Below are 17,202 nucleotides of genomic sequence, written 5' to 3' on the forward strand. Positions count from 1 at the left end.
TTTCTTCTTTAAAATGTTGTTTAGTAGAGGTAATTAGGATTTATAGTTTTCGAAATATGATTTTTCAAAATTCGCCACTCACAGCAATTTTGGGCAATTTTCCTTGTTATTTCGCAAATATTGTTCTGTAACTTTTTTCTACGTGACTATAGACATATGCAATGGTACATGTAAGAGGAATAGAAATCAATTACCTTTAAAATGTTCTATTGTATAATGTTATACCACTTCTTTTAAAGAGGTTATCTTTTTCAAGACTTAATACTTTTAACGAGTTTTTATATTTTTTACGATTATTTTTTAAATTTCCCATTATAACTTTTTTTTCTACATTTAGGTATATATTATATAATAAACAAAGAAAGCTTATTCTGTTTACTTTAAAATGGTGTATTATAAAAAATTCTAGGATTATTTTTGAATAAGATAATATGCTTTTTCAAAATGTAATAAGTACTTGCAACGATTTTTGATTATAGGATTATTTTTTTAAATTCCTCATTATAACTTTTTTATGTGATTGTGTGTTATGATTGAATCTTATTTTTTATAGGTAATACTTTGGATCCACTTGACTCGGCCGGGCAAACTTCAAAATATGGAATAATTCCAATATTTACTGTCAAAGCACTTGCACCACAAGCTTTGCTTGAAAAAATAGCATGTAAATGTACCAAAGAGTATACAAAAACTGCGGTTGTAGGAAGATAGGAATTAGTTGTTCAATATTCTGCAAAGGGTGCGTGTGCATGGGTACTAATTGTGGGAACTCTAGGATAACTGAGGTGTCAGAGGAAGATATTGAAGCTAATGCAAACGAAGAGATGGACTTTGATTTTGAAAAATTTTTAAATGTCAACGTTTAAATAATTTTAACTGAAGTGATGTTTTTTAAAACTAATGTTTATGTAATTTTTGTAAAAGAAATAATTTTAAATAATACAGGTACAAAAATATCAAAGAATCACTCGGCGTCCATTACATATTATTTAAATATAGATGATACACCATTTTAAAGAACAGAAAGTAAGCCCTCTTTATTGAGCAATATATAGTATATTCATGAACAAGAAAAAAAAGTTATAATGAGAAATTTCAAAAATAATCTTAAAAAATGTAGAGAATAATATTTTTTTATATTGGGTATTATATAATATATAATATATAATATGTAATATATAATATATAATATATAATATAATATTATATTATACATATTGTTGTGTTCTTATTTATTTATATGTGATGATATTCTTATATGTAATTTAATTTAATTAATGCATTAATGATAATCTAATTAATCAACCAGATCACATATCAATATGTTTTCAATCTCAGGGCGAATTATAAAATTACTTACTTACTTTCGTGACTTCTAAGTATTTCTCAGTGGTTCCTAATCGGGATAGGAAAAATTAAAATAATACACACATATGGATTACAATTATAAATCAAAATTTTGTTTATTTTATATAAATGGCAACTACTGCTTAATATTTGTTAGATCTTATATTTATTTAATACAAACATTTAAAAATGGGAATCTTATTTCCTTTTGGTTTCCAAATTAAAATTTTTATTAATAATGAACTATTAGAATTTATTAGCAACAAATTGATTTAAGTTTGATGAAAATCTTCTGATATTAGCGATTATGTTCTTCAATTTTTAATGTGGTATTTAATACATAAACCCATACATTCATGTCCTGACAAATGAGACTGACCTTTATCTGGTGAACTGCGAATGTCCTCACACCAAACCCGTTTCCTCCTACCCTTGGCTGCGACAAAAAACTCGTTCTGGCCTCCAGCAATGTTCTCCTTTGAAAACTACCTCGTATAGCTCTCGTTCTTGCTTTTCTCGTGATGCCGTGTTCTACCTTTTTCGAACCACTTCAATCAGCTACCGGGACACTCTTTGCTCAAGGAGATTCTTTTCTCTCGACTCGGCCTACCTCTCGTTCCCCTTGGGTACTCAACACTCACGGAACTACACCGGCTTTTTCACTCTTCGTACACTACCGTCTACCACTGGACTTCACCTCTCGACAGCTCAAAACATTCTGATCTCTCATCCTCATTCATTTCCCTACTTTCTCAATATCCCTTCCAGATTCCTAAGTCAACATTCCACCACAAATTTTAATTCGCCGTATTCCTCAATACCAACTTTTAATCTTTCTAAATATGTTTAATGGATTTCAAGAAAAAATAATCATTTCCCAATTTAAACTTACTTTCTACTTTTTACAAAACTTAATGACCTATTATCTATTTCACTGAGTCTTATTTAGCGTAGGCTAATGATCGAATCTTCCGCGAACTCTATAATGGTCCGCGTCACTCAAACTTGTTTATCTTAGGCGCATTGTTATCGAGTTTCGTACACTTCTTCGAATCACTTTCTTAAAAACTAAATATAATAATTTGTTGTATACAGGTTGTTCTAAATTTACATGCCCGTGGTTGAGTGGATCCAAAGTATTACCTATAAAAAATAAGATTCAATCCTAACACACAATCACATAAAAAAGTTATAATGAGGAATTTAAAAAAATAATCCTATAATCAAAAATCGTTGCAAGTACTTATTACATTTTGAAAAAGCATATTATCTTATTCAAAAATAATCCTAGAATTTTTTATAATACACCATTTTAAAGTAAACAGAATAAGCTTTCTTTGTTTATTATATAATATATACCTAAATGTAGAAAAAAAAAGTTATAATGGGAAATTTAAAAAATAATCGTAAAAAATATAAAAACTCGTTAAAAGTATTAAGTCTTGAAAAAGATAACCTCTTTAAAAGAAGTGGTATAACATTATACAATAGAACATTTTAAAGGTAATTGATTTCTATTCCTCTTACATGTACCATTGCATATGTCTATAGTCACGTAGAAAAAAGTTACAGAACAATATTTGCGAAATAACAAGGAAAATTGCCCAAAATTGCTGTGAGTGGCGAATTTTGAAAAATCATATTTCGAAAACTATAAATCCTAATTACCTCTACTAAACAACATTTTAAAGAAGAAATATGTAGGCTTTTTTTCTGTAAAGCAATGTCTATACCTATATCCCCGCGGACAAAAGTTATGGGACAAAAAACAAAATTTTTTTCTTTTGGGTTTCTTTGTGCTTTTTCTTTTGAATATATTTTTGTAAAAAAAAGTACGTTTGACTTTAAAAAGTTATATTTAGATAGGAAATTTAACCAGGAACAATTTTTATGTAGACGTGTTTGTACCAAAAGTGCATAGAACTCACCCTTATGTAACCTGTGCCCAGGGACTAATTCACCCATTTCTCAAAAACGCACCCCTTTAAATGGTAGCACTCCGCGGTTTTTTCATATATAGAGATTCATTGACCATATCAAATAATAAAACCCCGTTAACGTTGTAGTTCCTTTCTATATTACATAATCAATAGCCTATAATATACCTAATATTACAAAATAACAGAAAAATTAAGGTAAGAAGAAAATTATTGACAAACGTCACAAGTACATTAGTCAAAATTGTAAAAATATAACCTGACTGTCAACGATAAAAAATAAATACCTAAAGTTTAGGGAGATTGAAAACGGTATCCTAACGTAAGGTAATGCTTAAGCGGTTTAGGCAATTATTATCGTATGGTGAAATCCGTTTTAGAGATAGGAAGTACCTAAACCCACTTAGGTAATTCTTAAATATTTAGGTATCGTTGGTGAAATCGGGCATAAGAGTGTGACAAATTTTTTCTTAGATCTTCATAATAGACTATTCGACATTTTTAAACAAAATTTATAATTATAATAGTACATTTTTAGATTTAAAAACTAATTGAAAAAAAAACCTTCTCAAATTGAAAAAAAAAATGTGTGTATAGATTAGAAACATTGATCTTCGTTAATTCTACACAGTTTATGTACAGGTTCATTAATTTCTTATTTCTTAAACATTATCCCTAATTTTTTGAAACAAATCTTCTTCAACTTCCACTTTCGTCATCTATAATAACTGTCAAAAGGTTTTAGCATCTTATTTCGCCAGTGTCACATTTGCAATTTATGCAAAGCTCGGTACAATTGACTTATTTCAAGAAATTATGGATCATCATCACACAGCCAAATTTGTCCACTGTCGGACATAGGCCTCAAGATGTCTCCACCCTTCTCTGTCCTGGGCAACTGAATCCAGTTTGTCGCTATTCTCTTAATGTCGTCGGTCCATCTGGTAGGTGGTCTTCCACGACTTCGTTTGCCCGCCCTTGGCCGCCACTCTAAGATCTTCCTTGTCCATCTGTTATCTCTCTGTCTTGCGACGTGTCCTGATCATTTCCACTTCAACTTCGTAATGCGCTTTTGTGAAGGAAGGCAAACCAAATAACTCGTTTTACCAGACGTTTTTATAGGACAATGTTTTATCACGCTGAAATAAGACATACCAAAAATGCTGTTTCTCTTAAAATAAAAACCCGCACATCTTTAGTAAAAGAGCATGATCTTGAAACGCTCAAAAATGGACAGAAGAAATTTGAATTGATGATTTTTTCAAATCTGAAGAAAAATCTATGAATTTGTGATGATCTAGATTAATTAGAGCTCCGTATTTAGAGAACGAAACTTGAATTGATGATTTTTTTTCAAATCTGAAGAAAAATATATGAATTTGTGATGATCTAGATTAATTAGAGCTTCATATTTAGTTCAAATGAACTATCACAAATTTGGAAGAATTTGACGTTGAAAAATTGAGCCGATATTGGTATACAGCTCTTGTAATAATGTTGCATATATCTTTCATTCTTCTACACTATTGAACGTAGTTTTTTAACACGTCTGGATCTTTATATATATTTATTAATGCAAATGTACAGTATATGTGATGTAAAATAATATCTGAAAATATCTTTTGCTTTTCAAGTATTTTAATAAATCATATAATTTTAAATTTAGTATAAGTATTTATTGTATGGACGTATATAATGCTTGGATATGGTTGAATGAAAGTTTTGTTCCATTTACGCTGTTTTATTTCATCCCTAAAATACTTTAAAAAATGCACTGACCAGCAAAATTAACCGCCCACCTTGTATTTCTTTCAATTTTCAGAAATTGTCAATCTTGGACCACGTTTTATGAAAAATACGATGAAAACTACCTTTGAGGAATAGAAAACAATCAAATTATTGAAAAAAGTCGTTTATCTAGGGATGATTAGCAAAAACCCAATGTCTTCTAATAAAATTCAAACAAACAATTTTGAAAATCATAGTCTAATAACTAAAAAAACATTTTGAGTATTAGTAATGGGTGTTGCGCCTCTGGCCCTTAAGGACTTCTTTGAGCTGGTTCAGCAATCCATTCATGATATCCGATTGGGGAATATTGTGCCACTCCTCTACACGGCATCTGTCTTGAGCTCTCCGAAGGATGTAGGAGCTGGTACTCTTGCCCTTACCCGTGTTTTGAGATTGTCCCAAATGTGTTCAATTGGGTTAAGGTCGGGACTGCGTGCTGACCATGGAAAAAATGTAAAGTTTCCACCAATGAACTGCGTCTTGGAGAACTTCTTCCACATATCTTTAAGCATTCATACTGCCGCTATCTAACACAGCAAGATCGGTACGAGCTTCGTAACAGATACCTCTCCAAATCATTATTGACCCCCCTCGGCAAGCCACTGCTTCGGTAAATTGCTTAAAACAAATATTGCACTTGTAAGGTTTTTGTCCAGTATACACTCTAAAATGTACTTTCAAATTTAGTCCAGGGTCGAAAAATAAAAACGGTAAAAAAATCAATACAGGTATTTGAAGGTGCTAAATCGTAGGGGGGATATAGTTAATTAAAAATACATACAGAGGTACTCGTAAATCGACCTCATTTTTTTATAAACAAAGGCCAAAGTCAGAAAATATTGTTTTTTGCCTATAGCATTTTTAGTATCATATTTACAGCAAAAGTTGTTTTATGAAAGTTGTGTATCATGAAAAAACGATTATTTTGTATTTTTACACGTTAAAATCCATAAAGAATTAACCGAGATAATTGCAAAAAACCACGTTTTTGCACTATTTTGTAAATGTTAATAACCTTTAGGTTCAGGTTCAGGATCTGAACCACCTAAGATTTGCCGATGACATCGTTTTAATATCTGATAGAGTTGATAAAGCTACAAAAATGCTGCACACGCTCTATAAAGTGTCAAAAACAATTGGTCTTAAAATTAACACCTCAAAGACAAAATTTATGACCAACCTTGTAGTCAGCGATAAAATTCAGATTGGGAGTCATAGCATCGACCAAGTAATAGCTTACAAATATCTAGGACATGAGATTCGCTTAGGCCGAGATAACCAGACAACTGAAATACAAAGAAGGATAGGTCTTACATGGGCTGCCTTCGGTAGATTAAATAACATTTTCAAGTCTAATATTCCAGTTTGTTTAAAAAGAAAGGTCTTTGACCAGTGTGTTTTGCCGGTTCTTACATATGGTGCAGAAACACTAACTCTGACAAAAAGAACAATAAATAAAATAAGAGTTACACAACGCGCTATGGAAAGATCAATGTTAGGTATTACCATCAGAGATAAAGTACCAAACCTAGAAATAAGAAGAAGAACAGGAGTCACGGAGGCAGTTGAAAGAATAGCCATGGCTAAATGGGCTTGGGCAGGACATGTTGCCAGACTGACGGATGACAGATGGACCAAAAAGATTCTGGAATGGCGACCAAGGCAGGAGGCATATCGAAGCAGAGGACGACCACCGACTAGATGGACGGATGATATCAAGCGCATCACCACAAATTGGATGCAAGAAGCTCAAGATAGAAATAGGTGGAAATTTTTACGGGAGGCCTACGTTCAGCAGTGGACAAATATAGGCTAGTTGATGAATAACCTTTACCCAATAGGTCGTAAGGAACTTATTATACCTTGATCATGAGGCAATTAAGAGCCTTTATTAGTGTACAAAATTTCAAGAAGATCTGTTTGTCAGTTTATGAGTTATGTTATATGTTTATCCCAGACATCGAATGTTTAAACAATCATTGTTGCCCTAGGAGTATTTTCAGAGCTTTTTGGCAAAGTGCAGTGGGTTCTTAAAGACTCAAAGTACCAAGAAAGTAAAAAAAAGAATGTGTGTGTACTTTGTACGCACGTAAGAAGTTATACTTCTATTATATGATTATAAACGAAATTAATATACTTTTTATTTATATTTTATTTAAATATTAAACTAATTTATACTTACTACTTCTCAAACATTTTTATTAAAACAGTGCCAAAAATTAAAAGAATAAAACACACACAAACACATTAAAAATGCCACAAATGATTTCTGAACATTAATTGTCGGAAAATTTTTTAACTAAATACGTATTTTCTGAAAATAAAATTATATAATAAATATACTTACTTACTTACAATCATAAAATGTATAAAAAAATAAAAGTTTCTATTGGGATTCGAACCAACTTATCAGCGCGGTTGGTATTGGCGTTGTATTGGGGTTCATTCGCATTAAACGCTTCGCCACGGAGACAACGTGTCATTATGTGCGAAGATCGACTAACTAAACGGATTAAACTTTCGACATTTTTGAATTACATAAATCAAATTATTTTGATTTTGAATTGAAATGATTTAGAATTGAAAAAATACAACAAAACATAGAGTAAGAAAACAATATATTAGGTGAATATTGATAGAAATTTTGATGGTAATCAAATTATGTAAATAAAAGTATTACATACTATGTATTTTCGTAGGTTCAAATAGGTAGGTACCTATGATACATTTACAATTATTACGTACCTGTTGCTTTAACAACTATTTAAAAGGAGTACGGTCCTGACAATGATAATATACATCACGTTGTAAACCGCTGCGATATTTATCAGTTTTTAATTGATAAAAACACAGTTTAAAATTATTTTGTTAGTTCCTCCACATTGTTATAGTGGAAACACCATGTAAACCCCGCAAACCTGACGTGAGTACCAAAAACCACATCTATTATATTTATATTAATAATAATATAACACAAACACTACACAAACTATATCTCACATCTCATATTCCAGTGTTGTTAACACGTTTAAACAACCAACAAAAGACGAAGCCATAGTTCTTTCTAGTATTGAAGGAACCAAAGTTCAAGAGTACATCATAGCCGTCGGTTCAATAGTTGGTCCACGTAACGTATCTTTCGCTTCCAGAATAGCCAATAATAGAATATGTATATATCTCTCTTCTAAAAATATGGTTGATTCATTGCTGCATTCCCACAAATACGTCAATATAAAAGAAACTCAAGTAGAAATAAGAAGACTTATCACTCCAGCTCAAAGACTGATAATATCAAACGCTGGTCCTTCTGTTCCAACCACGTTAATTGAACAAGAACTACGTAAAATGAGTATAAGCGCCGTCTCTAAAATGACTTTTCTTAGGGTAGGAATGCCTGAAAGCGAATATAGCCATGTCTTGAGTTTTAGAAGGCAAACATTTATCACACCTTTAGAAAATATGTCCATTCCCGATTCTTTCATGATCTCTCATGATAATACCACTTACAGACTATACCTTTCTATAGAAGGATTCAATTGTTCAAAATGCAAGACTATTGGTCACCAGGAAACAGAATGTCCTGACTATGCTAATACAATCACTTCTAATGCAACCACTTCTAATACAACCAATCTTGACTCAACCAATTCTAATCCACCCACTTCTAATACAACAAATCCTGACCCAACCAATTCTAATCCAACCACTTCTAAAGCTCTTCCAGAAACCTCCCAAAACACACAATATATAACAAATCTACCTTATAACCAAACAGAACAAAAACCTTCTGACAAAGCCTTAATATCCACCTCTAACGATCACCCAGCATCTTCCCAAAATATATTAGATCAGATCCCAGACGTACAGGTCTCTAATAACCAATTAGAATCTACCATAGAAACTGACGACATGTCAAGACCTACAAATAATACAAATGAAACAAACACTTTAAAAATAACAACATCATCAACTTCCAACAAGATCAGCAATCTTACTCCATTAGAAATAACACAACCTAAAATTATTCCAAACGTCACAAAACATCCAAAAAGGCTCATCTTATCGTCTCCAGAAATCAACGAAAATACCACACAGACCGATTCTCATATCTTCACTTCTCCAGTAACAAGGAAATCAAAGAAAAAAACAAAAACGTCTAAAAGAAATTCTCGAGATGAACTTTTACTTTCCCTAGAGACAATTAAAGACAAAATCGCAAACAGATCACCACCATTTGTCCTTAACTTCGACGAAATATGTGACTTTCTCGAAAACACATTAAACGCAAAACATCCCGAAATAACCTCAAAAAACTATTCGAACGAAACAGCCGAATTAATTCAGATCCTTAATTTTGTTCACGCTTATACCCACAATTCAAAATTAAAAAATAATATAACTCGATTAAGAAAGAAACTAAGCCCCAATAATTTCTCTTCCACAGAAGAGACCGATGAAACACATTCTCAGTCAGAACTCGAAAATGTCTAATCTAACCCCTATATATTACAGTGGAATATCAATGGGTTCTACACCCAATTAGGACAATTAAAACTTCTAATAAACGAAACATGCCCTAAGATCTTATGTCTTCAAGAAACCCATTTTAAGCAATACAATATTAATCTTCAAAACTACCAATGTTTTCCAAAAAATAGAATAGCACAACAGGCAAGTGGCGGAGTAGCCATCCTTGTAAGAACAGACCTAGAAGCTAAGCCAATCACATTAAGAGTGTCCTCAATTTCAAAAAGAAAGAAGATCCCATAGAATCACAGACGATGACCTCAAGACAATCCTCACCAAAAAAGTTTCATCAGTGTTAACATATTTAAAAGACATCAAATTGTATAATATTAAATTAAATTGTATTATATATTTAATGTAATACTTTGTATTGTCATATCCACTAATAACCCTGCGCGGTTGATGTGGTTTTGTTTTAAATAAAAAAAAAACTATTTAAAAGTCACTACAATTATAAACTTTTTTGTTTCTGTCCTCACAACAATAACACTAATATATTATAAATTTGTTTACCTTCATATTGAACAATTGTTTATTATTGACAGATCATTTCAACACCCAATCAGAGCCCGTATAACGACTAATACCATACTGTCGGTGTGCGCATGCGCGCAGATCAATATAAATTCACCCTCAATCTCAATCGCGCCTAAAGAAGTATAACTTCAAAAAAAGAATATTTTGTTTCTTAATTGTTGTTGAACAGGTCGATAAAAAAATGGTGGGTTTTTTCCTTATAAACAATTAGAATATCTTTCGTTATTTTTTCTGATAAATAATTATAATTGGTTGTATCAAAAAGCTGGTAAAAAAAACATACATTTAAGAAGAAGAAACAACTTTCTAGGACCAATAATAGCCAAGTTATACTTTTTTTTTGAAAAATCACATCTCGATTGTTTATAAATATTAAGAGTTGAAATTTTTACAAAATGATAATAAATATCTATATTTTATATTGCAATTGATAAGTACGGAATATCTTCTATTTAAAACGAGTAATATCCCTTTAAAGTGAAGTTACTCACGATGACTGAGCTGGGACCATGTGATGGGGAAGATTGTCAGAGTCCAGTTCCGCGCGTCGAGATTTTGCTATAGAAAGTTCAATTTGGAGCGCTTAAAAAATTTTATAATATCTCAGCTTCCAGAGAACGTAGAGCCTTCATTTTTTTAAAATCTGGGTAACTCAACGAAAGAATAACAACTAGCTATTTGCATTTACCGGAAAAATCATAAAATTCTGGAAAATGGATTTTTTATTCAACATTCATTTACAATGTTAACACTAATATATTTTGATAAATATTTTCATAAAATATTATAAATTTGTAAATAAATATTAAAATATAATTATAGTTTATATCTATTTATATACAGGGTGGTTCATTTAAGTCGCCTCGGTGGCTGTACGAAAAAACGACTTGATTTAAAAAAATTCTTCATAGACATATACAGGGCAATTAATACTACAATCTAAAAATAATGTGAATTATACATATTTTTTATGGATCATCCTACAACTGATGAAATTTTTAATTCACTCTTAAAAAATAAGCTAGACTATACCTAAGTACAGAGTATTTTGATTCATTTAAATTTTTACAAAAACATAAAATTTTAGAAAAAAATAAATATTTACAAATCTTATGCCCGATTTCACCAACGATACCTAAACAGTTGCCTTATTAAGTAATTCTTATCGATAGGAACTTCCTAAATCAATACTTAAGAACAATAGCGTTTCACAACCAAAAGAACTGCTTATCTAGGAAATTCTTTCCTAGGTATTAATTCGGGTACGTTTGAACTATTTTTGATAAATAAAAAGAAGAATACGATGACATTACTTTTTCGATTATTTGTCATTATTGTTTGTTTGCCAAGTTGGTTTTATTCAGTTTAGTACTGTTATAGTTATTTTATTTAGTAGTTAGTTATTTGTGAATTAAGTTTGTTAAGTTAGGTTAGGTTAGGTTAGGTTAGTGTGTGTGTACTTTGTACGCACGTAAGAAGTTATACTTCTATTATATGATTATAAACGAAATTAATATACTTTTTATTTATATTTTATTTAAATATTTAAACTAATTTATACTTACTACTTCTCAAACATTTTTATTAAAACAGTGCCAAAAATTAAAAGAATAAAACACACACAAACACATTAAAAATGCCACAAATGATTTCTGAACATTAATTGTCGGAAAATTTTTTAACTAAATACGTATTTTCTGAAAATAAAATTATATAATAAATATACTTACTTACTTACAATCATAAAATGTATAAAAAAATAAAAGTTTCTATTGGGATTCGAACCAACTTATCAGCGCGGTTGGTATTGGCGTTGTATTGGGGTTCATTCGCATTAAACGCTTCGCCACGGAGACAACGTGTCATTATGTGCGAAGATCGACTAACTAAACGGATTAAACTTTCGACATTTTTGAATTACATAAATCAAATTATTTTGATTTTGAATTGAAATGATTTAGAATTGAAAAAATACAACAAAACATAGAGTAAGAAAACAATATATTAGGTGAATATTGATAGAAATTTTGATGGTAATCAAATTATGTAAATAAAAGTATTACATACTATGTATTTTCGTAGGTTCAAATAGGTAGGTACCTATGATACATTTACAATTATTACGTACCTGTTGCTTTAACAACTATTTAAAAGGAGTACGGTCCTGACAATGATAATATACATCACGTTGTAAACCGCTGCGATATTTATCAGTTTTTAATTGATAAAAACACAGTTTAAAATTATTTTGTTAGTTCCTCCACATTGTTATAGTGGAAACACCATGTAAACCCCGCAAACCTGACGTGAGTACCAAAAACCACATCTATTATATTTATATTAATAATAATATAACACAAACACTACACAAACTATATCTCACATCTCATATTCCAGTGTTGTTAACACGTTTAAACAACCAACAAAAGACGAAGCCATAGTTCTTTCTAGTATTGAAGGAACCAAAGTTCAAGAGTACATCATAGCCGTCGGTTCAATAGTTGGTCCACGTAACGTATCTTTCGCTTCCAGAATAGCCAATAATAGAATATGTATATATCTCTCTTCTAAAAATATGGTTGATTCATTGCTGCATTCCCACAAATACGTCAATATAAAAGAAACTCAAGTAGAAATAAGAAGACTTATCACTCCAGCTCAAAGACTGATAATATCAAACGCTGGTCCTTCTGTTCCAACCACGTTAATTGAACAAGAACTACGTAAAATGAGTATAAGCGCCGTCTCTAAAATGACTTTTCTTAGGGTAGGAATGCCTGAAAGCGAATATAGCCATGTCTTGAGTTTTAGAAGGCAAACATTTATCACACCTTTAGAAAATATGTCCATTCCCGATTCTTTCATGATCTCTCATGATAATACCACTTACAGACTATACCTTTCTATAGAAGGATTCAATTGTTCAAAATGCAAGACTATTGGTCACCAGGAAACAGAATGTCCTGACTATGCTAATACAATCACTTCTAATGCAACCACTTCTAATACAACCAATCTTGACTCAACCAATTCTAATCCACCCACTTCTAATACAACAAATCCTGACCCAACCAATTCTAATCCAACCACTTCTAAAGCTCTTCCAGAAACCTCCCAAAACACACAATATATAACAAATCTACCTTATAACCAAACAGAACAAAAACCTTCTGACAAAGCCTTAATATCCACCTCTAACGATCACCCAGCATCTTCCCAAAATATATTAGATCAGATCCCAGACGTACAGGTCTCTAATAACCAATTAGAATCTACCATAGAAACTGACGACATGTCAAGACCTACAAATAATACAAATGAAACAAACACTTTAAAAATAACAACATCATCAACTTCCAACAAGATCAGCAATCTTACTCCATTAGAAATAACACAACCTAAAATTATTCCAAACGTCACAAAACATCCAAAAAGGCTCATCTTATCGTCTCCAGAAATCAACGAAAATACCACACAGACCGATTCTCATATCTTCACTTCTCCAGTAACAAGGAAATCAAAGAAAAAAACAAAAACGTCTAAAAGAAATTCTCGAGATGAACTTTTACTTTCCCTAGAGACAATTAAAGACAAAATCGCAAACAGATCACCACCATTTGTCCTTAACTTCGACGAAATATGTGACTTTCTCGAAAACACATTAAACGCAAAACATCCCGAAATAACCTCAAAAAACTATTCGAACGAAACAGCCGAATTAATTCAGATCCTTAATTTTGTTCACGCTTATACCCACAATTCAAAATTAAAAAATAATATAACTCGATTAAGAAAGAAACTAAGCCCCAATAATTTCTCTTCCACAGAAGAGACCGATGAAACACATTCTCAGTCAGAACTCGAAAATGTCTAATCTAACCCCTATATATTACAGTGGAATATCAATGGGTTCTACACCCAATTAGGACAATTAAAACTTCTAATAAACGAAACATGCCCTAAGATCTTATGTCTTCAAGAAACCCATTTTAAGCAATACAATATTAATCTTCAAAACTACCAATGTTTTCCAAAAAATAGAATAGCACAACAGGCAAGTGGCGGAGTAGCCATCCTTGTAAGAACAGACCTAGAAGCTAAGCCAATCACATTAAGAGTGTCCTCAATTTCAAAAAGAAAGAAGATCCCATAGAATCACAGACGATGACCTCAAGACAATCCTCACCAAAAAAGTTTCATCAGTGTTAACATATTTAAAAGACATCAAATTGTATAATATTAAATTAAATTGTATTATATATTTAATGTAATACTTTGTATTGTCATATCCACTAATAACCCTGCGCGGTTGATGTGGTTTTGTTTTAAATAAAAAAAAAACTATTTAAAAGTCACTACAATTATAAACTTTTTTGTTTCTGTCCTCACAACAATAACACTAATATATTATAAATTTGTTTACCTTCATATTGAACAATTGTTTATTATTGACAGATCATTTCAACACCCAATCAGAGCCCGTATAACGACTAATACCATACTGTCGGTGTGCGCATGCGCGCAGATCAATATAAATTCACCCTCAATCTCAATCGCGCCTAAAGAAGTATAACTTCAAAAAAAGAATATTTTGTTTCTTAATTGTTGTTGAACAGGTCGATAAAAAAATGGTGGGTTTTTTCCTTATAAACAATTAGAATATCTTTCGTTATTTTTTCTGATAAATAATTATAATTGGTTGTATCAAAAAGCTGGTAAAAAAAACATACATTTAAGAAGAAGAAACAACTTTCTAGGACCAATAATAGCCAAGTTATACTTTTTTTTTGAAAAATCACATCTCGATTGTTTATAAATATTAAGAGTTGAAATTTTTACAAAATGATAATAAATATCTATATTTTATATTGCAATTGATAAGTACGGAATATCTTCTATTTAAAACGAGTAATATCCCTTTAAAGTGAAGTTACTCACGATGACTGAGCTGGGACCATGTGATGGGGAAGATTGTCAGAGTCCAGTTCCGCGCGTCGAGATTTTGCTATAGAAAGTTCAATTTGGAGCGCTTAAAAAATTTTATAATATCTCAGCTTCCAGAGAACGTAGAGCCTTCATTTTTTTAAAATCTGGGTAACTCAACGAAAGAATAACAACTAGCTATTTGCATTTACCGGAAAAATCATAAAATTCTGGAAAATGGATTTTTTATTCAACATTCATTTACAATGTTAACACTAATATATTTTGATAAATATTTTCATAAAATATTATAAATTTGTAAATAAATATTAAAATATAATTATAGTTTATATCTATTTATATACAGGGTGGTTCATTTAAGTCGCCTCGGTGGCTGTACGAAAAAACGACTTGATTTAAAAAAATTCTTCATAGACATATACAGGGCAATTAATACTACAATCTAAAAATAATGTGAATTATACATATTTTTTATGGATCATCCTACAACTGATGAAATTTTTAATTCACTCTTAAAAAATAAGCTAGACTATACCTAAGTACAGAGTATTTTGATTCATTTAAATTTTTACAAAAACATAAAATTTTAGAAAAAAATAAATATTTACAAATCTTATGCCCGATTTCACCAACGATACCTAAACAGTTGCCTTATTAAGTAATTCTTATCGATAGGAACTTCCTAAATCAATACTTAAGAACAATAGCGTTTCACAACCAAAAGAACTGCTTATCTAGGAAATTCTTTCCTAGGTATTAATTCGGGTACGTTTGAACTATTTTTGATAAATAAAAAGAAGAATACGATGACATTACTTTTTCGATTATTTGTCATTATTGTTTGTTTGCCAAGTTGGTTTTATTCAGTTTAGTACTGTTATAGTTATTTTATTTAGTAGTTAGTTATTTGTGAATTAAGTTTGTTAAGTTTTGTATGTTATTTGTATATGTATAGTGAAATGGAGGAAAATAAAAAAGTTGTAAATTTTACACATGACGAAAAATTAAAGTTAGTTGAATTGTCATTAATGAAATAATTTTAAAATAAATAATATGTTAAAAATTGCTTCTTTCATTATTAAGTTTTAATGACATACTTTTAGTGATATCATGAATGGATTTTTGAAACACAACACTAATTTGTTAGGTAGTAGGTAGACTACATAATTTTGTCAATAGACCTGTAAAACACTCCAAATGATTTTCTATATTTTCCAACACATATTATATTATCAATATAAAAGAAAATACACGATTACAACTAATAGGCTATTGATTATATTCAAAATAAGATAGCTAAAAGGAACTACAACGTTAACGGGGTTTTATTATTTCATATGGTCAATGGACATCTATATATGAAAAAACCGCGGAGTGCTACCATTTATAGGGGTGCGTTTTTGAGAAATGGGTGAATTAGTCCCTGGGCACAGGTTACATTAGGGTGAGTTCTATGCACTTTTGGTACAAACATAGCTACATAAAAATTGTTCCTGGTTAAATTTTCTATCTAAATATCACTTTTTAAAGTCAATGATACTTTTTTTTACAAAAATATATTCAAAAGAAAAAGAACAAAGAAACCCAAAAGAAAGAAATTTTGTTTGTTGTCACATAACTTTTGTCCACGAATATATAGGTATAGACATTGCTTTACAGAAAAAAAGCCTACATATTTCTTCTTTAAAATGTTGTTTAGTAGAGGTAATTAGGATTTATAGTTTTCGAAATATGATTTTTCACAGTTCGCCACCCACATAACAATTTCATGTTCTTAGTAGATTCATAGAACATACTTTTCAGAAAAAGTATATACTTAGAATATGCGTAATTACCATTGCGAATGTGCAGAGCATATACTGAGTATATACTACATTACAGTACTTAAACGTTCTATGTATATACTTAGAATGTACTACCGCACTTCTTTTCAGTATATACCAAGAACATACTTTTTAGAAGATTCTAAGGAGGTGCTATAAACCTTCTATTTATATACTTAGAATGTACTATCGCACATATTTTTAGTATATGGGAAGAATATTCCAAGGAAGTGCTATATACCTTCTAGTTACATACTTAGAATGTACTAGGGCACATATTTTTAGTATATGGGAAG

At 30.8% G+C, this 17,202-nt stretch overlaps 1 protein-coding gene across 1 annotated transcript; it reads left to right on the plus strand.

The window, feature by feature from the left end:
- Positions 1-8,267: 8,267 nt before the first annotated feature.
- On the plus strand, positions 8,268-15,821 carry LOC126891521 (ras guanine nucleotide exchange factor R-like). Its single transcript, XM_050660701.1, has 5 exons — positions 8,268-8,459; positions 8,643-9,139; positions 12,537-12,906; positions 13,090-13,644; positions 15,759-15,821. Exons 1-5 carry the CDS (start codon positions 8,268-8,270, stop codon positions 15,819-15,821), a joined length of 1,677 nt encoding a protein of 558 aa, XP_050516658.1.
- The last annotated feature ends 1,381 nt before the right edge of the window (positions 15,822-17,202 follow it).

The sequence above is a fragment of the Diabrotica virgifera genome, chromosome 1 (assembly GCF_917563875.1).
Source record: "Diabrotica virgifera virgifera chromosome 1, PGI_DIABVI_V3a".
NCBI classification, from domain to species: domain Eukaryota; kingdom Metazoa; phylum Arthropoda; class Insecta; order Coleoptera; family Chrysomelidae; genus Diabrotica; species Diabrotica virgifera.

What these genes read in the sequence shown, in the direction of transcription:
- LOC126891521 (XM_050660701.1), top strand. Translation starts at nt 8,268, where the DNA reads ATGGTTGATTCATTGCTGCATTCCCACAAATACGTCAATATAAAAGAA. An exon ending in CTAAAATGACTTTTCTTAGG is followed by an intron (nt 12,907 to 13,089) that starts GTAGGAATGCCT and finishes ATTGGTCACCAG; the next exon opens with GAAACAGAATGTCCTGACTA. An exon ending in CTCATATCTTCACTTCTCCA is followed by an intron (nt 13,645 to 15,758) that starts GTAACAAGGAAA and finishes TCTTATCGATAG; the next exon opens with GAACTTCCTAAATCAATACT.